At 27.3% G+C, this 23370-nt stretch overlaps 3 protein-coding genes across 3 annotated transcripts in view; 1 reads left to right on the top strand and 2 right to left on the bottom strand.

The window, feature by feature from the left end:
- Positions 1-15385, top strand: part of LOC100201758 (N-glycosylase/DNA lyase) — a 32085-nt gene extending 16700 nt beyond the window's left edge. Inside the window, exons 3-5 of the mRNA XM_065800434.1 lie at positions 10789-10838; positions 15130-15189; positions 15276-15385. Of these exons, the coding sequence (XP_065656506.1) occupies positions 10789-10838; positions 15130-15189; positions 15276-15338 (173 nt within the window). The 3' untranslated portion in view covers positions 15339-15385. The remainder of the gene's footprint in view (positions 1-10788; positions 10839-15129; positions 15190-15275) is intronic.
- On the bottom strand, positions 1256-3250 carry LOC136081964 (uncharacterized). The gene is made up of 4 exons (XM_065800433.1): positions 3182-3250; positions 2606-2966; positions 2036-2447; positions 1256-1932 (listed from the first exon to the last, which is right to left on the bottom strand). The coding sequence occupies exons 1-4, from the start codon at positions 3228-3230 to the stop codon at positions 1549-1551; spliced, it is 1206 nt and encodes a 401-aa protein (XP_065656505.1). The 5' UTR covers positions 3231-3250; the 3' UTR covers positions 1256-1548.
- Positions 3336-4139, bottom strand: LOC136082072 (uncharacterized). The gene is made up of 2 exons (XM_065800650.1): positions 3745-4139; positions 3336-3602 (listed from the first exon to the last, which is right to left on the bottom strand). Exons 1-2 carry the CDS (start codon positions 4102-4104, stop codon positions 3336-3338), a joined length of 627 nt encoding a protein of 208 aa, XP_065656722.1. The 5' UTR covers positions 4105-4139.
- Positions 15386-23370: the final 7985 nt, after the last annotated feature.

Here is a 23370-nt window from a genome sequence, read left to right as displayed (position 1 = left end):
AATGCTTTTATATTATCAAAATGCTTTTTAATGTAGTAGCAAAACGCTTCTAATGAATTTTTATAAGTATTTAAAACTTTTTTTTTTTTTAATTATATAATTATGTATTTTTTATGATAAATGTTAATCTTTTAAAACATATTAAATAAATAAAAAAGTACAAATGTTAAAATAAAAAATGAAATGGTTTTTTAATGCGTAAATTAAATAAACTAAGCATTTTAGTTTGATGAGTTTTGTTTTAGTTAGGTATATATATATCAGGCCTTGTTAAGAAGCGCTACGCAGCTCGCATTTTGCTTGCGAAAAGGCGATTTGCCTATGCGTTCAGCAGTTTTGCGCTACGCAAAAACTTATATCTTTTAGAATATTTAAATTATCTTTTGATTGTCGTTAACGTGACGTTTATTCAGAAGAAATAAAGTCGTATTTAACCGCAATCATAAACTAATAGATTTTTTGTTAAAGAACAGTTTGTTAAATAATTTTTTTGTTGTTGTTAAAAATTAGTTAAAAAAATTAGGTGTTTTAAGTTTTATCTTAAGGAATTAAATATATAAATTTCTTTTACATATAAAATTTATTTTTAGTCATAATAGTTTAAAAAATGCACGATTTATTTTGATGTAAATGTTTTATTAATAAGATATTTTGTTTATTGTTAATTCAATAACGTAAAGTTTTAATGACGTTCGTTTAATTTATAAAAATAAATTATGATCACGAATATGTTATCGGTAACTGATAAACAAAAAAAAACTCTTTCTTGATTAAAAACATTAAAATGAGTTTATATATTAAATAAGAAAAAATTTATTAACAGTTAATAAAATAACCAAAAACCAAAATCATAAGAAAATAAACATAAAAATCATAAGAAAATAAACAAACATTATTTTACGTTTCATGAAAAAAATATTTTTTTCAAAGTAAAATTTAGTTCATATTTGAAAAAAATAATAAAAATAATTTTTTATATAAGAACTTAGATTTTATTTGTAACTTTTGTTATAGTGAGAAAAAAACAAACTGTTTGTATGATTTTTAACGCGTTAATAAAATAACTTTAATTACAATGCGGTACTTGAAAAGACGTGAGTGACGCAATATAACTTCTAACGATGCAAAATATATTTGATGAGTTGAGTAACTTAGAAATGCCTTACGCGTTTTCGCTACGCAGCGAAATCTCGTAACAAGGCCTGATATCTATTATTTTTGAATAATATTTTAAAAGTTTTAATTTGTTATTAATTTAGTGCTAAGAATTGTAGCACTGTGTTGTGTAGTATACACAATTAAAAAAAAGTATAAATATTTAAGCAAAAAAGTCAATAATCTAGTAATTTTAACATGTGTTTAAACTATAAAAGATATTCTAAATGGATGTGCTTTCTGAGTCCGAGTCTTCCCGCCCTAGACTACCTTCATCTTGTGATTCATAAACAAAATCACTGTCACTTTCTATATTAACTGCTTCAGACTCTGCCCAAGGCATTGAAGTGCTAGGAACTTTATTTACACTCGAGTTATTAATTTGAGGAGTAGTTATGTACCATTTTTATAACTGGTGTTTTCAATATTTTCAAGTTTTAAATTTTGTGAAATGAATACTAGTTTTCCAGCCCTTTCAATTGTTAAGCGATTTCTTTTCGCACTATGAATGTTAGAATAAGTGCTAAAACTTCTCTCACATGCTGCACTTGAAGCTGGGAGCTGAAGAATTCTAGACGCAACTTTTGATAGTTCAGTAAAGGAACACAATCCTTTCCACCAATTTATGGGTTGAGTTATTCCAACTGCAGTCCAAATAAAAAGTTTTGAAATTATACCACCCTTTGATTGGTAATTAGCCAAGTCAAACATCATAATTTCTTCGTTTACATCAGGCATACTTGCGGCAATGTTGTGTATCGCCTCACATGCATCAATCTATAAAAAGATTTTTCTTTCAATAATTTTAAAATTACTTTATTAATTTAAATAGTATTTTCAAATTTAAAAATTATAAATTTGAATTATGTGTAGTAAATACCTTTTGTTCTCCAGTCAAGACTCTGCCTTGAAATTTAGGATCTAGTATATTGGCAGCCAAGTGAATTTCTGTTAAACAAAAATCTTTTCTTTTCTTAAAGATTTTTTTGGCTTCTTCTTCTTCCTTCTTTGAGAATGGGCTAACTGTTAAGTTTTTAAAAATGTGGTCTTCCAAGAAGTGAAAAGTTTCCACAACAGTAGATAACAAGGGAGTATTTGACTCAGTTTTCTTTATTGCATCAGCTATTGGTGACAGCAATTTGAAAAAACCTTCAACCCTGTCCCAAAAAACATCTGATAAAAGAATATTTTTTGTTACTGAATTAAGTCCACTGTTTTCAGAAATAGCCAATGTTTTTAATGGTTGCTTATTTTTTTGTATGCTATCTAAGCATGCTACAGTTGATCCCCACCTTTAAATAAAATACAAAGAAATTATGATAATTTAATAAATTTAGAGTAAAGTAATTTACTAACTGAAATCTATTTTTATGAATGTATAATAAAATTAGTTACATAGCTCAATTTTTAGATGTAATGTACAGTATATTTATATTTTTAGTTTTATTACCTAGTTCGTACAGGTAGTTTCAAGGAAATGCATGTTACTACACCAGCTGATTTTTTTTGTATATCTCTAAATGCTGCAACAGATAAATGAGAATTTTTTATTTCTTTAACAATATCAGTTACTTGTGACATCAAAACAGTTAAAGTTGTCAATTTTAAAAAATCTGTGAACAGCAAATTTAAACCATGTGAAATGCATCCATAACAATGAAGATGGGGATAACAATCTTTTAGACGAGTCCACGCATTTTTCATATTTGCAGCATTGTCAGTCACAATGCCCAAAACTTTTTTAGGATTTATTTCTTCTAAAACTTTCTTTATTTCATTTGCCATATATTCACCAGAATGGCTTAATGTTCCTACATAACAATTTAGGATATATTATATATACTGTGCTATATAAATATTATAAATCTATTTACTGATACATTATTTCTGCTTACTGAAATGGTTTTCAGTGTTGTTTGTTATAAATTTAATATCAAAGTTAATTATAAAATAGTATGCATATTTTAAAAGTCTACGAGTCTGTTAAGTAAATCCATTGTATACAGTACTAGAATTATGGTTTTACCTGTAGGCAATGTCTTCCACAAAATGGGTGATGAAGAAGGTAATGTCATTACAAAGTTTATGGTAGCTTCATTTCTGTAAAGAAGAAACAGCATATAAACAAATAGGATCTGTTTATTAACTAAATAATATAGGTTTAATTGCATCAACTAATATTATAATAAATTGTTACTGTACCTTAAATTGCTCCATCCATCACACATAAATCCAAGATAATCTGCAGTTGCTACCATTTCTTTAACATTTGCTGAAATCCTTGAAAATTCATTATCTAATAACACATTTGACACTTCATGTCTTGACGGAAGCTTATAAGCAGGACGTAACTTGTTCAAAAAGATTTTCCAATAGTTATTTTCTACTATATGGAGTGGCGATCCACTAGCATATATTGCTCTGGCTAGGTGTGTATCAATCAATTCCTGCAAAATATAATGTCATACTGGTACATCAGTGAATCATGAAACAAATCTTAAATTTAAAAATCATGAACTTTTAATAAGCTAGTTGCCATATCAGTTAATTCTTCAAATAAATCTTAAAATTTCAAAATACAATACACACCTTTTCAGTTTTTGTCATGCTGTCAAACACGGAACATGGTGTTTTACTTCTACAAATTGATTCAGAAGAGGATGTTCCAAAAGAATCAGATCGTGGATTTTTTGTTTTCGGTTCAGCATCTCCAGAAGAGTCTTGCTGTTTTTGACTATGACCTGATTTATTTGCATATAGACTTTTTACTTCTTCAGGACATTTTCGACATTTTTTAATATGCTTAGTCATTCGAGTTCCGTTTTTAGAGATAATGTCAAAGCAAAAAGAACATTTAACTCTTTCCATTTTGCTAATTTGTTTCATAGGTATAAATAAATTGGAAACTACAGTTTTATTTCTCCCCCCTGTATGGCCTGTTTTACTCATTTTTATAATTAAAATTTACTATGTTAAGGAAAATATCTAAAATTTAAATATAATTAAATAGAGAACATAATTGATTATTAAAAAGAGCTTTTAAAACTCCTTATAACTTTTTATTTGCAACTCAAAACTTTGAAAGTACAGTAAATAAATTAAAAAAAAAAATAATAATAATAATAATAATAATATATATATATATATATACATATATATATATATATATATATATATATATATATATATATATATATATATATATATATATATATATATATTTATATCAAATAGTAAATAAAATTAAGTAAATGTAGTTAAGTGTAATAAACTTAGATAAGAAGTGTTTATTGTGTCAATATATAACAATAAAGTCAATAAAAATTAAATAGAGGAAGATAAAATTAACTAATAATTTTTTATACAGGACTGCTATCACCGTGTAAACCTAAACATTAATAATAAAACAATTACCTTTAAACATACCAAAAGAAAAAGAATTTTAGTCAAATTCAGCCTTAGGTCTCCTATATAAATCTGAAATTAAAATATGTTTAATAATATTGCCATTAAATTTAAATGTAGTAGCTTAAATGATGAATTATTAAATATTTCCCAAAAAAAAACAAAAAAACGACCAAAAAAACAAGAACCAAAAAAACGCATCACATCTCTCTCTCTCTCTCTCTCTCTCTCTCTCTCTCTCTCTCTCTCTCTCTCTCTCTCTCTCTATATATATATATATATATATATATATATATATATATATATATATATATATATATATATATATATATATATATATATATATATATATATATATATATATATATATATATATATAGCACACACTATATATAGCACACACCATATATATATATATAGCACACACTATTGTATAAAAATGTAGCAGTTGTCTGTCTGTGGACATTTTCATTTTCTGAGGCAAAATTGAAAACTATATTACATAACTTTGTTTAAAACCAATGTGAAAGTGATTTTTATTTAAAAAATTGAAAAAATAGTTTGATAAAGATTTATAGTTGTTTTAGTGAAAAAAAAAAGATTTTTAATTTAAAAAAACAACGCCATTTTAATTTATTTCATGTCTTTTGGTGTCAAATTAATGTGTACATTTTTAAATTTGATATCGCAAAAATCAGGTAATTTAATTCATTAAAGATTATTAATTTTTTTTTTGGTTTTGCAACTTTTACTTTTCCATCACTAAAATTAGCTTAACATATTTTATTTAACTTTAGCTAACATTTTGTGTTATTATATTTTATATATAAGTATGTAGCGGGCTACATGCTTAGGTAGCAGCTATGTAGTAGTTATGTGTGGGCTATGTAGTAGTTATATAACAGGTTATGTAATAGGTATACAAAGTTTATGTTGTAGCATTTCTATAAAAGCTATTTAGTAGGTGGGTACCCCTCGGACTATGTAGTACCTATATATTGTGCTATTTAAAAGCTACATAGCGGGCTATGTAGTAGTTATATTCTAAAAAATTAACTACAGCCAAATTAAAAATTGGACTAATTCTTCTTGCACTTGCAAAGACTATCATACAAATTACATTAATGTGAATAACTTTTGACTTGAAAATAAGGTTAAAATTAAGTAATGTATTTAACTTAAATTTTGTTTTTACATCCCTTACATTAGTGTCAAGTATTTTATGAAAATTTATTTAAAGCATATTGTGTTCTACATTTTATATTGGTAGACATATATCAGGTTGTTTTGTTTTTTCATAGCTACTTCATAAGTATGTAGTGGGCAACATACTTATGAAGAAGCTATGTTTTGGGACACAAGCTATGTAGTAGCTATGTAGCTGACTATATAGTAGCTATATAAATGGTTATGTAGTAGCTGTATAACATGTTATAATATGTTGTATCATAGCTATGCAGTGCGCGGGTAAGCTGCGGGCTATGTAGTACCTATATATCAGGCTATTTTAAAGCTATGTAGCGGGCTGCATAGTAGTTATATAGTGGGCTATGCAGTAATTATGTCCTAGAAATAATAAAAACTAATTATTTCTAATTTAAAGCATCAACTAATTCTTCCCCCGATTGCATGGGCTATGTCACTTGTGTGTGTATATATATATATATATATATATATGTATATATATATATATATATATATATATATATATATATATATATATATATATATATATATATATACTCAAGTTTTTAATAAGAAATCAGTAAATCTGAAACCACTCACTTTATAAAGCTTTCTTAAAAAAAGTTTTATTTTAAATTTTTCTATGAAAAAAATAAAATTATTTAAAGGAAACAGTAAAGTTTTTTTTAGCAAGTGGTTCAGATACTGGTTTCTTATTCAATGAAATTATTGTTTGTCATTTTTTGCCTGCCTCCATTTCATGGTTATTTATATGATAATTTTATACTTTCTATTTCTATCTCAGTTTTAATTCCTAAAATGAAAACTAATACATCATTTTGACTTTTAATGTTCTCAAGCTTTTGAGATTATTAAAGGAATGTTGTCTCCCAAGTGCTGAGACAAGTTAAGTTTATTTTGTAAAATCAAAAGCTCACGTTATTTATTATTTGTACTTTAAAAGAAATGTTAACATTTCTTATTAATATTTCAAATTTCATTAAAAAAAACAACTGATTCATTCAAAAAAATTTATTAACAATTAATTATCTTTCAAACTAAAGTTAGAAAAAAAACTTTTATGATCTCAAACTATGTTTATTCCTCCATTCAAAATACATTCGGTATTTTATTATCATTGAGTATTTTTGTTTATTCCATAAAATTTTTGTGCTTTTTTTTATACTGTAAACTAAAAATTGTTATGGCACTATTTTTATTCCAACAATTAAAAACATTTAGATTCTAACCATACACCATTTATTCTTGTCTTGATAAGAAGCCAACGCACTCTGATTGCTTGGAGGGGGCATTTGAGCTTGAAAAGGATCTCACTTCTGCTACAGCATGGGGTTCTCAGTGGCTGTTGACCTTTAACTCAAATTGAACTCAATCTTTTTCAGCTAACTGTTATCTTGAATCTTCCTATATTTATGAATGGTAATTTACCGATAAGTCATTTTCCTTTTATCTTCTAGGAATAACTCTTACTTCCGATCTTACTTAGAAACCATATATCAAATCTATTGCAAAATTAGCATCTGCAAAGGTTGCATCTCTTTATCGCGCTCACCTCTTTCTTACTCTGAATTCTATTCTTTATCTCTAAATCTCTAATCCATCCTGTATTTTATACTGTTTCCATATCTGGAGTGGATCTTCAAATGATGGTCTTTCTCTTTTAGACAGGGTGTAAAAACGCATTGTAAACACAGTTGGACCTGCTCTTGCAGCCAACCTTTAACTATTGTCACATCGTCATAATTTTGCTTCTCTTTCTCTTTTCAATAAATACTTTAATTAGGGCTGCTCTAAAGAGCTCTCATCTCTTATGCCACCTACTAAAATTCATTCTCGTGTTACTCGTCAATCAATTAAGTCTCATTCTTTTATTGCGACTGTGTATATATATATATATGTATATATATATATATATATATATATATATATATATAATATATATATATATATATATATATGTATATATATATATATATATATATATATATATATATATATATATATATATATATATATATATATATATATAGATTCATATTTGTATAGATTCATATATGTATATATATATATATATATATATATATAGATTCATATTTGTATAGATTCATATATGTATATATATATATATATATATATATATATATATATATATATATATATATATATATATATATATATATATATATATATATATATATATATATATATATATATATAGATTCATATATATATGCCCATATATATATGCACATATATACAAACTTTGACAGAAATGTCAGACTGTAGCCTTTGCAAGTCTCCAGACCTGTGTAAGACAGTTTTCACAGGTAAAATAAATAATAATAAAGCCCGTGCATATTATAATCTATTTAGTAAAAAAATATTATTGATGTTGACGTTTTTTATTTAGTTATTCTTTAACAACTCCTCATATGATATAATTTTAACATAGATGAAAAAAACTTCCAAAACTTCAAACTTCAAGTTTAAATTATGAAATTTTCTTTTTTAAATTAAAAAACCAAAAAATATAATTTAGTTTGTGCTAAAAAAATTTTTTATTTGATTATGATGTAATTTTATGTTGTAAAAAATAAAAAAACAAAATCAGTTGAAAAAACAAAATTAAAAAAAAACATTTTTTTCAAATAGCGAAAACTATTCCATACTACTTTATAAGTAAAATAATTAGTATGCTAAAATGCAAACAAAACACATGCATGCTTTGCAAAACCATTAGGATCATTCCATGCCAAATTGACCAAAATTTTAGGATTTCAACATGGACCACCTTACATTTTGATGAAACTTGGTGGGTTGGTTTATATCAATGAGAAAAACACTTCCTAAAAATTTCAGCACAAAATCTTTTGTGTTTCATGAGATATTTAAAATTTCTCATTTTTCTAAATGTAAAAACTTTAGTTGCGAACACATGTTTTGTTCATACTTTAAAGATCTATATTTAAAAAAAAAATTTCAGAAAACTTTCTAGTTTTTTTAATTGTAATTTAACTGTAGACTTACTTTAATAAAACTTTAACATTAAATTTTCAAATGTCACTTTATCTATAATGGCTACCTAACAACAAAATTATTTTTTACAAAAATAGAAAGTTGATTTTTGATGAGTCAGTATACAAAATCTGCAATTTAAGAAGTGAAAAGACATATTTTTTAGTTTCTATAAATGGCAGTCCTCCAAATTTTCAGAAATTTACTGATAAGATACAATTCAATAAAAAAATACGGTTTCTGATAAATAGCTCCAGTTAAAACTTAAGAAATTGTGCCTTCACTTCAAACCTCCAGTATCATAGGATCAATACTGATTTTAATAAGATTTATTTTTCTACTGATTTAGTTTTTACTGATTTCATAAAAAAAAATTAGTGGGTACTTATAGGGAAGTTACAAAATTAGAGCTATAAAATTTGCACAAATGCATTAAAAACAATAAAAATAGAGATGTTGATGTACTTTAGTTTGTATTATATATTGTAATACAAAGTATGTATATATGTAAAAGTATTTCATATTCAGTACTAGAATTAAGTCCTAAGTTAAGCCTGAATTAAACTCAGTTTTTAAATAGCTCTAGCCTCTTCCCCCTCTTTCCATTAACTTTTTAACATTTTTGTTTTAACCTTTTTTTTTAACATTTTTGTTTTAACCTTTTATTAACATTTTGCACATTTTTGACCAGAACTTAGAAAAAGCTGTAATTGAACATTTCTCTTTTCACAGTGTGTCTGTCATGAAACGTATTTACTATATAGTTATTACTATATGGAAGAAAATAAGATAAAATGTAAAAGTGTTTCTATTATTTCAAATAGTTTGCCTTAATTTACTTTGTAATAAAAGGTTGGTTCCTGATTTGCCCAGGGTGGCCATATGGGTTGGTTTTCAATAAATAATAATATACTATCAATAAAATAAAAAAGTGATGAAAAAGGCATTTGTGGTTTTTGCGGTAACTGGAAAAATCCTATCAGGTGTTAGTTAGAACATTCTTTATTGTTTTATTTGTGAAAAACTCATTTGAGAAATCAGATGAATAATAAATAAAACACAAATAGTTTATTTAAAAAAAAAAAAAAAATGTTTAAATTGAATTTAAACAATGTCATTAAAAGTCATTGTAATATTCAGTTAAACACCAACTTGGGCATCTTCCGTATTTAAAATTGTTGCGTAAGGCTTCTTAGTATATTGAGCAGCATGTGCACAATCACCTCCTATTTTTGTATTTTTTGCCACAGTACCAATTCTTTCCAAATACTGCATTCGTTGTTCCACAATCCCAGCACCGAATACAGATGTAATGTGAATCACATTATCAACGTTACTTTTAATTTTAGACCAGATTGTTTCCACCAAGTTTAACATTGGTCTGTAGAGTCCTAAACGTTACAACTGAGCTGGAGAATTTCTAAACATCTTTTCTAAACGAGCGTGACATGGAGCATTGTCTGTTACAATGAACAAATCCTCTAAAAGACTCCCGGATGTAACTCACTGGTGAAACATAACCAACATCTACTTGTTACAAGAATACTTATTCATGTGAATGGTATTCAGTTGCTTTAGTGGGTTAGGGGGTACAAGGCCAAAACAGAGATAATTAAATAACTCCATTCTTTTTCAACATAATGATTAGATGTTTGACTTCACAAAACAAGTAAAAGAAATACTAATAGAGCTGTAACTAACAGCAATTTCATTCAATAAAGATTAAAAGAATTTATCGAAAGTTACACTTTATCATAATTGTCTGCAATCTTTATAAATAATGTTTCCAATATCAAATTAGACAAAAACAGAAAAAGCTATCTATCTAAATATTGTCCATAATGTTAATATCAAAGTATTAATCCTTATAATTTATTTTATAAATTGATATTTAGTTTTAATGTTGATAATATTAAAATATCTTTTTAATAATTTAATTTCTTATTTGCAATAAAGTTAAAATATTTCTAAATATATAATTATTTTATTTATTGTTTTTTTTTTAAGGGAATTTTTTTCGTGAACTTTATGGTGAATATGCTGGATGGGCTCATTCTGTAAGTTCTTTTGATACTAATTACACTGCCCAACAGTGATTTTGTATCGGAACCAAAATTAGTTATTTCTTATGCATTTCCATCTGCTGAATTCGAAAATGACATTAAAAATGACATATTAGCTCTAGTTTAAGAATTAAAAGCAAAAATTTTCTCTCAAGGCAAGGGTTGAATTAAGTGATCGCGAAATGAAAAATCCGGAAAAATCCCTGGTCTTCAAAATTTTAGTTTATGCAAAACCGTGTACTTTGTTTTTAAGGACGAATCAACTTAAATTTGTTAGCGAAAAAGTTATAAAGTATAAAATAACAAACTTAGGACTACAAAAGTAATAACACTTTAGTAACTTCATTATAAAAGTAATAACACTATATAAGTGTAATACTTTTACAACGCACTTATAACTTTTATAATTCATTCTTAGTTCAAACAACATAAGTAATCCCAAATTTTAATTGAAGTAGAAAAGCATCTAGAAAAATAGAGTGGATATTTAAATAATATTTATAACGTGTTAAAGAACTTAAACAACTTCATAAAAACGCACTATATAAAAAGTTTAGCATTACAAAAAAAGCTTCTAATGGTCCGTAAAAGCGCGCAGTTATTTTTAAAATCAACCAAAAAAAACTTTATTGGTTGATTATTAAATTAGCGCGCGTTTTTTTGGACTGTTCGTAACATTTCATAATGCTGTTATTGCATTTGTAATCGTAAGTTTATTGTTTTGTTTTATTTTGTTTTTTATAACTTTTTCGCTAACAATAATTTGCTTCTTTAAAAACAAAGTAAACGGCTTGCATAAACTAAAATTTTAAAGACCAGATATTTTTCCAGATTTTGTAAATCGCGATCGCTTATTCAACCATTGCAAGGGTAGAAATTTTCATTTTTTTAAAAAAAATTTTTTTTTTGACTATCCAAAATGTTTTGTTCATGTTTAAAACTTGTGATACTAGTTATGTGTGTTTGCTAAAGTTTCTGGTCTAATCTATTCTTAGTTTTTATTTTTTTATTTACTAGTGTAAAATTTTACAAATCAACATGCCAAGGAAATGTGTAAATTTAGTGGACAATTTTTGTTACATTTGTGGTGAAATAACATTTTCTTCACAGAAAAGAACTATGACACCTCTTGTGCAGACTGCTTACCAGCATTATTTCAATATGAAGGTAGGGGACCAGGATAAGTCATGGGCTCCACATATATGCTGTAGCTCTTGTTCGGTTACACTACGAGAATGGTTGAAAAATAAAAAAAGATGTTTGGCTTTTGCTGTTCCAATGGTATGGAGAGAACCTAAAAACCATACAGATGACTGCTATTTCTGCTTGACCCCACCCATTAAAGCAGGTTTGTCAATGAAAAAAGTAGGAACAGTTAAATATCCGAATCTTCCATCTGCCATTCGACCTATTCCACATTCAGATAATTTACCAGTTCCTACTCCACCACAAAGTTGTGAGTTAGAAGCAGAAAATGAAGTAGAAATAGAAGAAAACAAGCCTTCCTCATCAAATGATCCTGGTTTTGTGTTAACAGATGTTGTGCCACACAGATTGAGTCAAGCAGAATTAAGTGATCTTGTTCGAGATCTGGACTTGTCACAGGAAAAGGCAGAACTTCTAGGGTCAAGACTAAAGCAGTGGAATCTTCTCCAACTTGATGTCAAGGTTTCACATTACAGAAAACGGCAGCATAATCTGCTTTCTTTTTTTGAGAAAAAAAATAATCTTGTTGTTTGCATTGATGTTTTTGGATTAATGCATTGTCTTAATTTGAACTATGATCCAATTGAATGGAGATTATTCATAGACTTATCTAAGCTAAGCTTGAAAGCTGTATTACTGCACAATGGAAACCGACTTCCTTCTGTTCCTATTAGCCATGCAGTTCACATGAAAGAGACTTATATAAACATGAAAGTTCTCCTCAACTCAATTAATTACAATAAACACAAATGGAAAATTTGTGGTGATCTAAAAGTCATTGCTATACTTTTAGGAATGCAGTTAGAGTATACTAAATACTGCTGCTTTTTGTGTATGTGGGACAGTAGAGACAGAAGTTCACATTATATAAAAGAAGACTGGCCTGCAAGAAATCTCAACACAGATGAAAAAAATGTTATTGCTGAACCACTTGTCGATCCAAAAGATGTTCTTCTTCCACCATTACATATTAAGTTGGGTTTGATGAAAAATTTCGTCAAAGGTATGAACAAAGAAGGACAGGCTTTTAGTTATTTAAGAAGCAAGTTTCCAAAAATAAGTGATGCAAAAGTTAAAGAAGGTATTTTTGTTGGGCCACAAATACGTCATCTTATGAAGGATCCTACATTTGATGAAGTTTTGAAGGGGCCCGAAAAGAAAACTTGGGAAGCTCTTAAGGGAGTGATTAGTGGATTTTTAGGCAACAAACGAGATTATAACTACATTCAATTGGTAGCAGTACTTCTGCAAAAATATCATCAACTTGGATGTAATATGTCCCTCAAGATTCATTTCCTCCACTCACATCTAGACTTCTTCCCCCCCCCCCCCCCCAATTGTGGAGCTGTTAGTGATGAACATGGGGAAAGGTTTCACCAAGTTATTTCTGTAATGGAAAAAAGATATCAGGGTCGCTGGAATGAGGCCATGCTTGCAGATTATTGTTGGTTTGTGTGTAGGGATGCTCCAGAACTAGTTTACAAAAGGAAAGCAAAAAGATCAAGATTTTGTGACGATACCCCATAATCATCTTTAACCCTATTAACTTGATGATCATGATTTCTTTGTTTAAAACTATTAGAATATATCTGTTATAAAAAAAAAATAAGTGTACTTTAAATGTTATTAGAATATGTAAATTATATGTCATATTGCTCTGTTGGAAATTAACTGAAATAAAAATTTATAGCTATTGTATATCTCAGAAACTAGAGCTAATAAAAAATTTTCGTTGTCATATTCTTTTTTCTCAACCCGAAATTAGTATAATTTTAATAAAATTGCTTGATATACAAAAAAAAAATATTTTTTTGTTGCCCCGTTTTAAAAATTTTTTTTTTTTTTTTTTTTTTTTTGTATTTCTGTTCTTTATTTTATGATATATATATCCACATAATGTGATAGTATATATATATATATATATATATATATATATATATATATATATATATATATATATATATATATATATATATATATATATATATATATATATATATATATATATATATATATATGAAAGAAGTGAAAAATATATTTGTTAAGTGATTTTCCACTACTTAATAATTGCTCTGTTCTTTAAAGAGCATTGAGCACTCTATTTTATAGATTACATTTTAAAATTGTTTAAATATATATATATATATATATATATATATATATATATATATATATATATATATATATATATATATATATATATATTTATATATATATATATATATATATATATATATATATATATATATATATATATATATATATATATATATATAGATTACATTTTAAAATTGTTTAAATATATATATATATATATATATATATATATATATATATATATATTTATATATATATATATATATATATATATATATATTCATATATATATATAAATATATTTATATAAAACAGCATTGATTATATCAAACTAAAATAAAGTGTTTTTGTGGCATACATCAACTGTTGATTTGGGCATCTAGATATGAAAGGCTTGAGATGTTAGGACAAAAAAACCTTTCCTTTTTTTTATTATTCTTTGTTTTTTTCTTCTTTTCCATGAAAACAATTTGGATTTAAATCATTTTTTGTATATGAATTTGAATTTAAGTTGATGTAAATCCTGTTATATTGGCTGAACTAATTGCCATCTAAAAATGCTAATGTCAATAGCTCTGTAGGTGGGATAAAAATTATATTATATCAACAAACATCTTCACTCAATATGGACACTGTTTTTCAATATGAACTTTGCCTCCAACAAGTTTTTATTAAATCTTTAAATGTCTGTATACACTATGTGTATAAAGTGTGTGTACAAAGTGGAAAAAATGAGTATTAAAAAGTGAACCACATAAAACTGACACTCTTTGCCTATTTCCTATTAACATAACCAGTTCATTTATTGCTTTCTTTATACTTTTATGACATGTTATGTTTTTTATTGCATTTTAAATTTTTTCAGGATCTTTAAACACAGACACATGAGTGTATGTACACACACAAGTGTGTATGTACACACACATTCTCATTTCTCCTACTAATACATTTATATATATTCTGCATTTTTTTCTTCATTTAGGTTTTATTTACAACAGATTTGAAAAAAAATAAATTAATGACCAAGACCAGTCTTTTGAAAGTAAGTTTGTTTTTGGTTTAAAGCATTTATCAACAAACCAGGTTGTTTGTAAAATGATTTCATTCAATTAATTTTATTATTTTTAGATAAAACCCAAAAGAAAATCTGATAAAGATAGAAAAACCTCAAAGAAAAAAAAGCTTCATTAAGCGATTTTGCATTTCATATTTAGTAATAGATTGTTAATTAAAATAAATGATGATTTCTTCGAATTATTACCAAGTTTTATGATATATGAAATATTTTATTACATATAAAGACCATAGGAGTTTTTTAAAACCACGCTTTTTGTGGTTTGGCATTAACGTGTTTCAAGAAAATCACTTTTTATATTTAAAGCATTTTTTATTATTTCATATGTTAAATGTTTTTGTTTTTTTATTTCGAAAAAAATATATATATATATATATATATATATATATATACATATATCTAATATAGTGTATATAGAACTGCAAAAGCATACAGCTTTTTCAAAAAAAGAGCAGAGAAAAGCTCTCCTAAATCGAACATGGCGAGCCATGCGAGCTGCTTCTCTAAACAACCTCTTATGAGAGTTTTTGGTTTTTACACAAGCTATCTGTTTACTAATTTAAAAAGTTGCTTATTATATACAAAATTTGGTTTTGTATATATAAAACCAAATTTTGTTGCATATGTTTGTAATGTATGTATATGTATAAATGTATATATATAAATATAAGTATAAATATATATATATATATATATATATATATATATATATATATACATATACATATACATATACATATACATATACATATACATATACATATACATATACATATACATATATATATATATATATATATATATATATATATATATATATATATATATATATATATATATATATATGTATATGTATATATATTTTTTGCTTGTGTCTCTGTGTTTTTATGACTAAGCAACTCATTCTATTATCTCCTAATGAGGGTACAGCTCTAAAACTCAGTTTTATGGTTCTGAGGCTGGCTGGTAGTCAGGTTTCCAGAAATTTGTGGTAGCTCTCAGAGAGGCTGATTCCATCAACAGCTGAAAAATATCAAAGTGTTAACAGTGCCATGTTCCACATAGATAGTGTCCCTGTTTGCACTTTTGGTGTACATTGCCAAGGCCACATTTCGAGTCCTTTGTTACGGCTTAGGGTTTATTAATAGTAATGAGGCAATTGCTTGGGCTATTAAACAGTGTACTGAGTACTATCTAAGCTTTGAATCAAGTTCTTTAACAAATTTAAAAATAAATAAAGTACCAACAACTATAAAACAAAAAAAATCATCACCACCACAAAGTTCTCTAAACCTATCATTTACTAGTATTCATAATCTTTGAAGTAACTTTTCTTCTGTTGAGTCTTATCTCTTGCAATGTTCACCAGACCTGCTTGCTCTTTGTGAGACTAATTTGAGTTCAGCTGTCTCATCTTGTGATCTTAGTGTTGGTGGTTATCTTCCTTTGTTTCGTAAAGACTCCAATAGTCACATGCTTGGCCTTGGTATTTACATTGGTAAGAATTCACTCATTTGTTGGGAAACTAAGTTTGAATCCACAGACTATTCTTTTATGTGCTTTTGTTTAGCACCACTTCACTCTATCGCCTGTCTCTTTGTTCTATATTGCTCTCCTTCATCTCAAGACTGCACTCTTTTTGATGTTATTTCTGATCAAGTTGACCAAGCCCTCTCTCTTTATCCATCAGCTAATATTGTTGTTGTTGGTGACTTAAATGCTCATCACACTGAATGGTATGGCTCTAGTGTCAGTGACTCTGCAGGCATTAAAGCTCACAACTTTTGCCTTTCTCAGTCCCTAACTCAAATAGTCAACTTTTCAATTCGTTTTCCAGGCAACCCGAATATTTACCTTCTCTACTAGACTTATGTCTTGTTTCTGATCCTTGTCAGTGCTCAGTTTCTCCACATTCATCCTTAGGTGCTTCTGATCACAGTTTGATCTCTCTGAAACTATTATCTCATCATCTGAATCCCCCTATTATCGTACCTCTCACAACTACCTTAAAGCTGACTGGGACTCTTTCTGTAATATTCTTTGTGATGGCCCTTGGGTAGAAATCTTTCGTCTTCCTGTTGACAAATGTGCTTTTTACATAACTTCGTGGATTCAGGCTGGCATGGAATCTTATATTCCCAATCGACAATTCCAGGCCAAGTCTCACTCTTCTCCATGGTTTTCCCTACATTGTGCTGCTGCGATTGCCATTCAAAGCCGTTACTTCCATATCTATCATCAAAATAATTCTCCAGACAACAAACGTCTGTTTATTTCTGCTTGAAACCATTTAAAGGTTTTTTCTAACGCCAAAGCCTGCTATTCTCAGGTCATGAAATCTCGTATCTCATCTCAAAAATTAGGCTCTCGTGACTTCTGGAGAATCTTCAACAGTATCAATAATAAGGGCAAATCTTTAATTCTACTTCTCTTGTATGGTTCAGACTTTGTCACCTCACCTAAAGACAAAGCTGAATTAATTGTTAAAAACTTTTCATCAATATCATCTCTTGATTCCACCAGTTGCGTTCTACCTGATATTGCCAACAAACAGGTTGATCCATTGCTTGACATTCATATCACTCCAGCATCTGTATCTAAAGTGATTTCCTGCCTAGACTCTTCTACAGCTTGTGGCTCGGACAACATACCTGTTATAGTCTTGCAGAAGTGTTCTCCGGAGCTATCGTCTATACTCTCAAAATTGTTTAACAAGCGCTTATCAGAGTCTTGTTTTCCAGCCTGCTGGAAAGTGGCATTTGTTATCCCTATTTTCAAAAATTCTGGAGAGCAATCTGATTCGTCTAACTACTGTCCCATTAGTCTTCTTTCTATCATAACCAAGATTTTTCAATCTTTAATTAACAAACACCTAATCTCTCACCTTGAATGTAATAACTTACTTTCTGATCATCTTTATGGATTACGATCTTCTCGTTCTACAGCTGATTTCCTAACAGTTACAGCCGATAGGTTTTATCGTGCATTAGATAAAGGTGGAGAGGTTAAGACCATTGCTCTTGACATTTCAAAAGCTTTAGATAAAGTTTGGCATGCTGGTCTTCTCCATAGGCTTTCTTCTTATGGTGTATCTAGCAACATCTTAAGGATTATTGAATCCTTCCTTTCCAATCGTAGTATAAAAGTTGTCCTCGATGTACAGTACTCTTCTTATTCTGTATTTTCAGGGGTTCCTCAAGGTTCTATCCTTGACCCTGTACTCTTTTTAATTTACATTAATGATCTTCCAGATATTCTCACATCTAAGATAGCATTGTTTGCTGATAATACTACCATTTATTCTTGTCTTGATAAGAAGCCAACACTCTCTGATTACTTTGAGGGGGCATTTGAGCTTGAAAAGGATCTCACTTCTGCTACAGCATGGGGCTCACAGTGGCTGGTGAACTTTAATACATATAAAACTCAATTTTTTTCAGTCAATTGTTATTGCAATAATTTAGACCTTCCTATATTTATGAATGTAATGTACTCGATGAGTCTTCTACCTTTCATTTTCTAGAATTAACTCTTACCTCTGATCTTGCTTGGAAACCATATATCAAATCCTTTTCAAAATTAGCATCTGCTAAGCTTGCATCTCTTTATCGAGCTTGACACTTTCTTACTTTGGATTCTATTCTCTATCTCTATGAATCTCAAATCCAGCCTTGTATGGAATGCTGTTGCCATATCTGGGGCGGATCTTCTAATGATGCCCTTTTTCTTTTAGACAAGGTGCAAAAACGCATTGTTAACATAGTTGGACCTTCTCTTGCAGCCAACCTCCAATCATTATCACATCGTCTTAATGTTGCTCCTCTTTCTCTTTTCTACAAATACTATTATTGGCACTGCTCTAAAGAGCTAGCATCTCTTGTGCCATCTACTAAAATTCATTCTCGTGTTACTCATCATTCAAGTAAGTCTCATCCTTTTTCTTTGTTTGTTCCTAAGTGCTTCAAAAACTCTTATATATATATATATATATATATATATATATATATATATATATATATATATATATATAGATATATATATATTTATATATATATTTATATATATATATATATATATATATATATATATATATATATATATATATATATATATATATATATATATATATATATATATATATATATATATATATATATATATATACAAACATACATAGCATACATTCATATTGCATAACAATACAAAGCATAAACAAACAAAATCATATTTCTTTTAATTGAAAGATATAATTCTTGGTATGAATTTGTTGAGAATATATATAATATTAATTATTGAGAAACAAAACAGTCATTGAAAATTATTTACATTAAAATTAGTCAATGAAAATTATCATTGAAATATAAACACAGAAAAAAATCATTTTTAAATCTAAAATTTATATTTTGAAGAACTTTAAACTATTAATAAATTTAGAATCTTGTGTTCAAGTCTCAGTAGATAATTATAACACTGAAATTACCAGGTTTATATAATCACGTAAGAACTTGTAAGTCATAATTTCTAGTAGTATTTAATGGTAAAATTAGACCATACTAGTTATGCAGAGTTACTGTTTGTAGTATCTTTTTTGATCGATGTTTTATCAAAACAGTAGTTTCAATATTGCCATTCCAGTTGGTAGAGAAGCAAATAAGGATTTTGTATCTTAAATAAGTTCTCTTACTGGTTGAATTTTGCCAGCCACTTGTAGTAGTGTTAGCAAATATATCACAAAATTAAAAGATGAAGTTTTCCAGAAGCTAGCAGTGTTGCAAATGTAAAGTATATCTTCTAGCCTGGAGTGGATCATTTGGATTGAATATAGTTAAAAAAGAAACCGAAATTAAACTTAAGAGGTGTTTTCTCTCCTGGACCAATTAAAGTTTGTAAAAGATGTTTGAATGTTATTGAACCAATATTTGCTCACCTGTTGTATTACCAGGAAAAGAGTTGTTTGAATGAAATGGTAAAGGAAAAAAAATAATTAAATAATCGAGTTCCTACAAAAGTATAATTTTACTAATAATTATAAAAAAAATAAAAATTATAAAGCATTTTTATCTAGATAAAAGAGAAAAAGTTTGAAAAATAAGAAAAAGAAGAAGACAAATTAATTTAAGTTGCAGTTTATAGAAATCTAATTAGTTTCCAAGGCCAAAGAAAATTTCAAAAGTTTTGTTTACTGATTTATTGATTTCTGCAAGTGAAGCGAACTTATTTTTAAAATCTCAGTAAAAGACTAGGGCTAAAGCTTTAAGTAATTTTTGAAGCTGGAAGGATTGCAAATTATATGAAAAAAACATGAAAGTTTTTAATTGAAATTTTATTAAATTTAAAGAACATGAAAAACAGACTGTTTATTTTAAATATATTTCAAGGTAAGTACTTTTTAGAAGTAAGGGTTGACAAAAAAGCTGGATTAAAAAAATTTCAAAGATTAGGGTATATGTAAAGATTAGGGTATATGTAAAGATTAGGGTATATGTAAAGATTGGGGTATATGTAAAGATTAGGGTATATGTAAAGATTGGGGTATATGTAAAGAGAAATTCGGTTAAGATAAGAGTATACGTAAAGAGAAATATGCAACAATACTGGTCTAAATAAGAGTCATTTTTAAATCTGAAAAAAATTTTCTGAAACTAAATTTGTTTAATAGAAACTACAACATTAACAAATCGTGTTGTATTGTTAGCAAAGATTTTCAAAATTTCAATTTTCAAAACAAATTTAAAATAATAAAATAATTATAAAACACTTGAAATAAATTAATCTTTATGTATTATTTACAAAATTGCTGCCAAAAATAAAATTATCTAATGCATTTTATCAAGTATGAGCCTTTTAGATCTAAGGTAACAACAACAGGACATCAGTATTTTAGTTGAGAAACTCAATAAAAAAACTTACTTATAAATTTAAAATCAGAAATCAGGTCAATGGATTACTAAAACAAAGCAGGTAATATATTAAAAAATTTACTAAGTATGCTTATTAACAATATGTGTACCTAATGCATTAGTATTGGATTGATGTTTAATTTTATGCCTCATTTTAAATACATTAGCTATGTTGTCAGTAAAAATGCTTTCTGCATGACACCCAGATTTAAGGGCAACTTTTTGTTATGCAAGTAGTAAATTTAAATTGATTTGATTTTGTTTTTCTTGCTATTTCAGAAAAGACCACTGCCGAATTTTTGAAATAATTTTAACTAAAATGTTCCAGACAAAAAATAGAGAAAGAATTAAAATTTTTGTAATTTAACTTATCCAAGTAAAATGACAATGTTTAAATTTTAGGCTTTATATCTATTTTTTAATGTTTTAAGTAGTTTTATTGGATTTCTTACCCCTAAATATTTAAAGGTATTTTCAACAAAGCAGAAAAAAGGGCTAAACTCATTTTTTTAAATGGCAGATTTTTTGTTGATACCAGTCAGAGCTAGGTAATAAAGTTTTTAGATAATCATCATTTATTAAAATCTTTGAGTAGTGTAAAAATCTGCTAAGTCTGGGACAACCTACTCACCAAGTCATTCTTCTGGCCCTGATTTGTTCTTATAGCATAATGTGACAAAAACCAATAGTTTTATTTAATAGGCCTTAACTAATTAGATCTTCTGTTTGCAATTTTTTTGGTTTTGATTAACAAAGACGATTTTTTATAAAATATTTTTCAGAAATAAGTTAACACAATTGCATATTGTGGATGGTTGTGGAGAAAAATGAGATTATAAGAAATGGTTTTTGAAGCTGAGTATGTTTCTAACTTATTAAGTTATTGCATTATATGAAAAAAATATCATCAGTTTAATGTTACTTTAAATAATTAAAAATTTGTATAAAAAGGTTTGATTTAAATTTAAAAAAAAAGACTTATTAGGTTTTTAAAAAAGTTGCAATTTTTTTTTCATTCTATTCTTATTTATAAGAATCACTTTTTTCCACTGAATAAGTTAGCAGATTTAGAAATAAACATAAATAAGTAATAACTCAAAATATTTTTAAAAAAATGAGGATTTTATTTTTCCATAAGAGTCTTCATATAAAATGTGCTTTATTTTGTGTTAAACACAAATATATTAAAACATATTTTTAACTTATGAGGTCTTTAAAAAAAGATTTTTTTTGCCTTTCAGGTCCAAATTTTTTTTTTAGTTATTGACGTTAAATATAACAGAAAAAATATGTTTGACCCATGGCTTCTCTTTATTTTTCATAAAAATTAGGTTTTGAGTGTAGCACTAAATTGTTTAATTTTTATTCTGCCAAAAACATAATGACTTAAGTGCAAGCACTAAACAAGAAAGAAAAAACAAAAATATGTAAACACTTGTTTTTTATGCACAAGTAAATTACAATATTGAAATTGAACCCCCATTTTACACCAAAGTCAGTCTTTGTATGATAAAGTTCAAAACAATCAGTAGGGTGTAGTCCTGGTTTTCTAGTGCAGATTTTACAATAGTATACAGTTTTTTTCACTGCAGACTAGACAGTCTTTGGCATTATTACTTGGAACTTGTGCAATAAAATGAGGCTTTTGGTTGAGGCGCTCTTCTTTCTTTCTTGAATGTTACGACATGCTCCAACTAATTGCTCAATGAGGTTATGTCTGTAGGTTAGGTGTCGAAGTTTGTTTTTACCATTGCGTTCACAAAATTTATTGAACAATATATAACTGTTTACAACTGCAACTTCCAACAACCAGAAAATATTTTGCTCCACTATTTTAAAGACTTGCATAGAAATAAATAGCTTGAACAATAGTGATCAGCTCGGTTAACAGCTCCCATGTGTTTTGAATAATTTACAATAACAGTTGGTTTATTTATGTCTGCAATACCTTGTTTTGTTCTTTGTTTTGCAACTTCAAACTAAAAGCTCATCACACAAATGCATCAAGATTCGACTTGTAAACTGCATCATAGGTCTTGCCAAACCTTCAGTAGTGCAATTACCATAATACAATTCAAAGAAACTAATATAACCTGTTTCACTATCAGCTGAGAAAAAAACACAAATGCCCCACTTTGTGGGTTTTTGTGGATTGTACATGCAAAATGCAACTCTACCTTTGAATTCAATAGTACTTTTATCAATTGCAATGTTACAAGATTGGTCAAAATATCTAGAACAGGAACTT

Source organism: Hydra vulgaris, chromosome 06 (genome assembly GCF_038396675.1).
Source record: "Hydra vulgaris chromosome 06, alternate assembly HydraT2T_AEP".
In the NCBI taxonomy this organism is placed as follows: domain Eukaryota; kingdom Metazoa; phylum Cnidaria; class Hydrozoa; order Anthoathecata; family Hydridae; genus Hydra; species Hydra vulgaris.
The sequence above is the reverse complement of the archived record's forward strand: the minus strand, read 5'-3'. Positions and strand labels throughout refer to the sequence as shown.

Bases quoted from the DNA above. Each gene is read 5' to 3' on its own strand.
- LOC136081964 (XM_065800433.1), bottom strand. From the start codon at position 3,230: ATGACATTACCTTCTTCATCACCCATTTTGTGGAAGACATTGCCTACA. The intron at 2,967-3,181 runs GTAAAACCATAA...ATTGTTATGTAG, and splicing joins GTGGAAGACATTGCCTACAG to GAACATTAAGCCATTCTGGT. The intron at 1,933-2,035 runs GTATTTACTACA...ATCTTTTTATAG, and splicing joins TCTTGACTGGAGAACAAAAG to ATTGATGCATGTGAGGCGAT.
- LOC136082072 (XM_065800650.1), bottom strand. From the start codon at position 4,104: ATGAGTAAAACAGGCCATACAGGGGGGAGAAATAAAACTGTAGTTTCC. The intron at 3,603-3,744 runs GTGTGTATTGTA...TATATTTTGCAG, and splicing joins GCATGACAAAAACTGAAAAG to GAATTGATTGATACACACCT.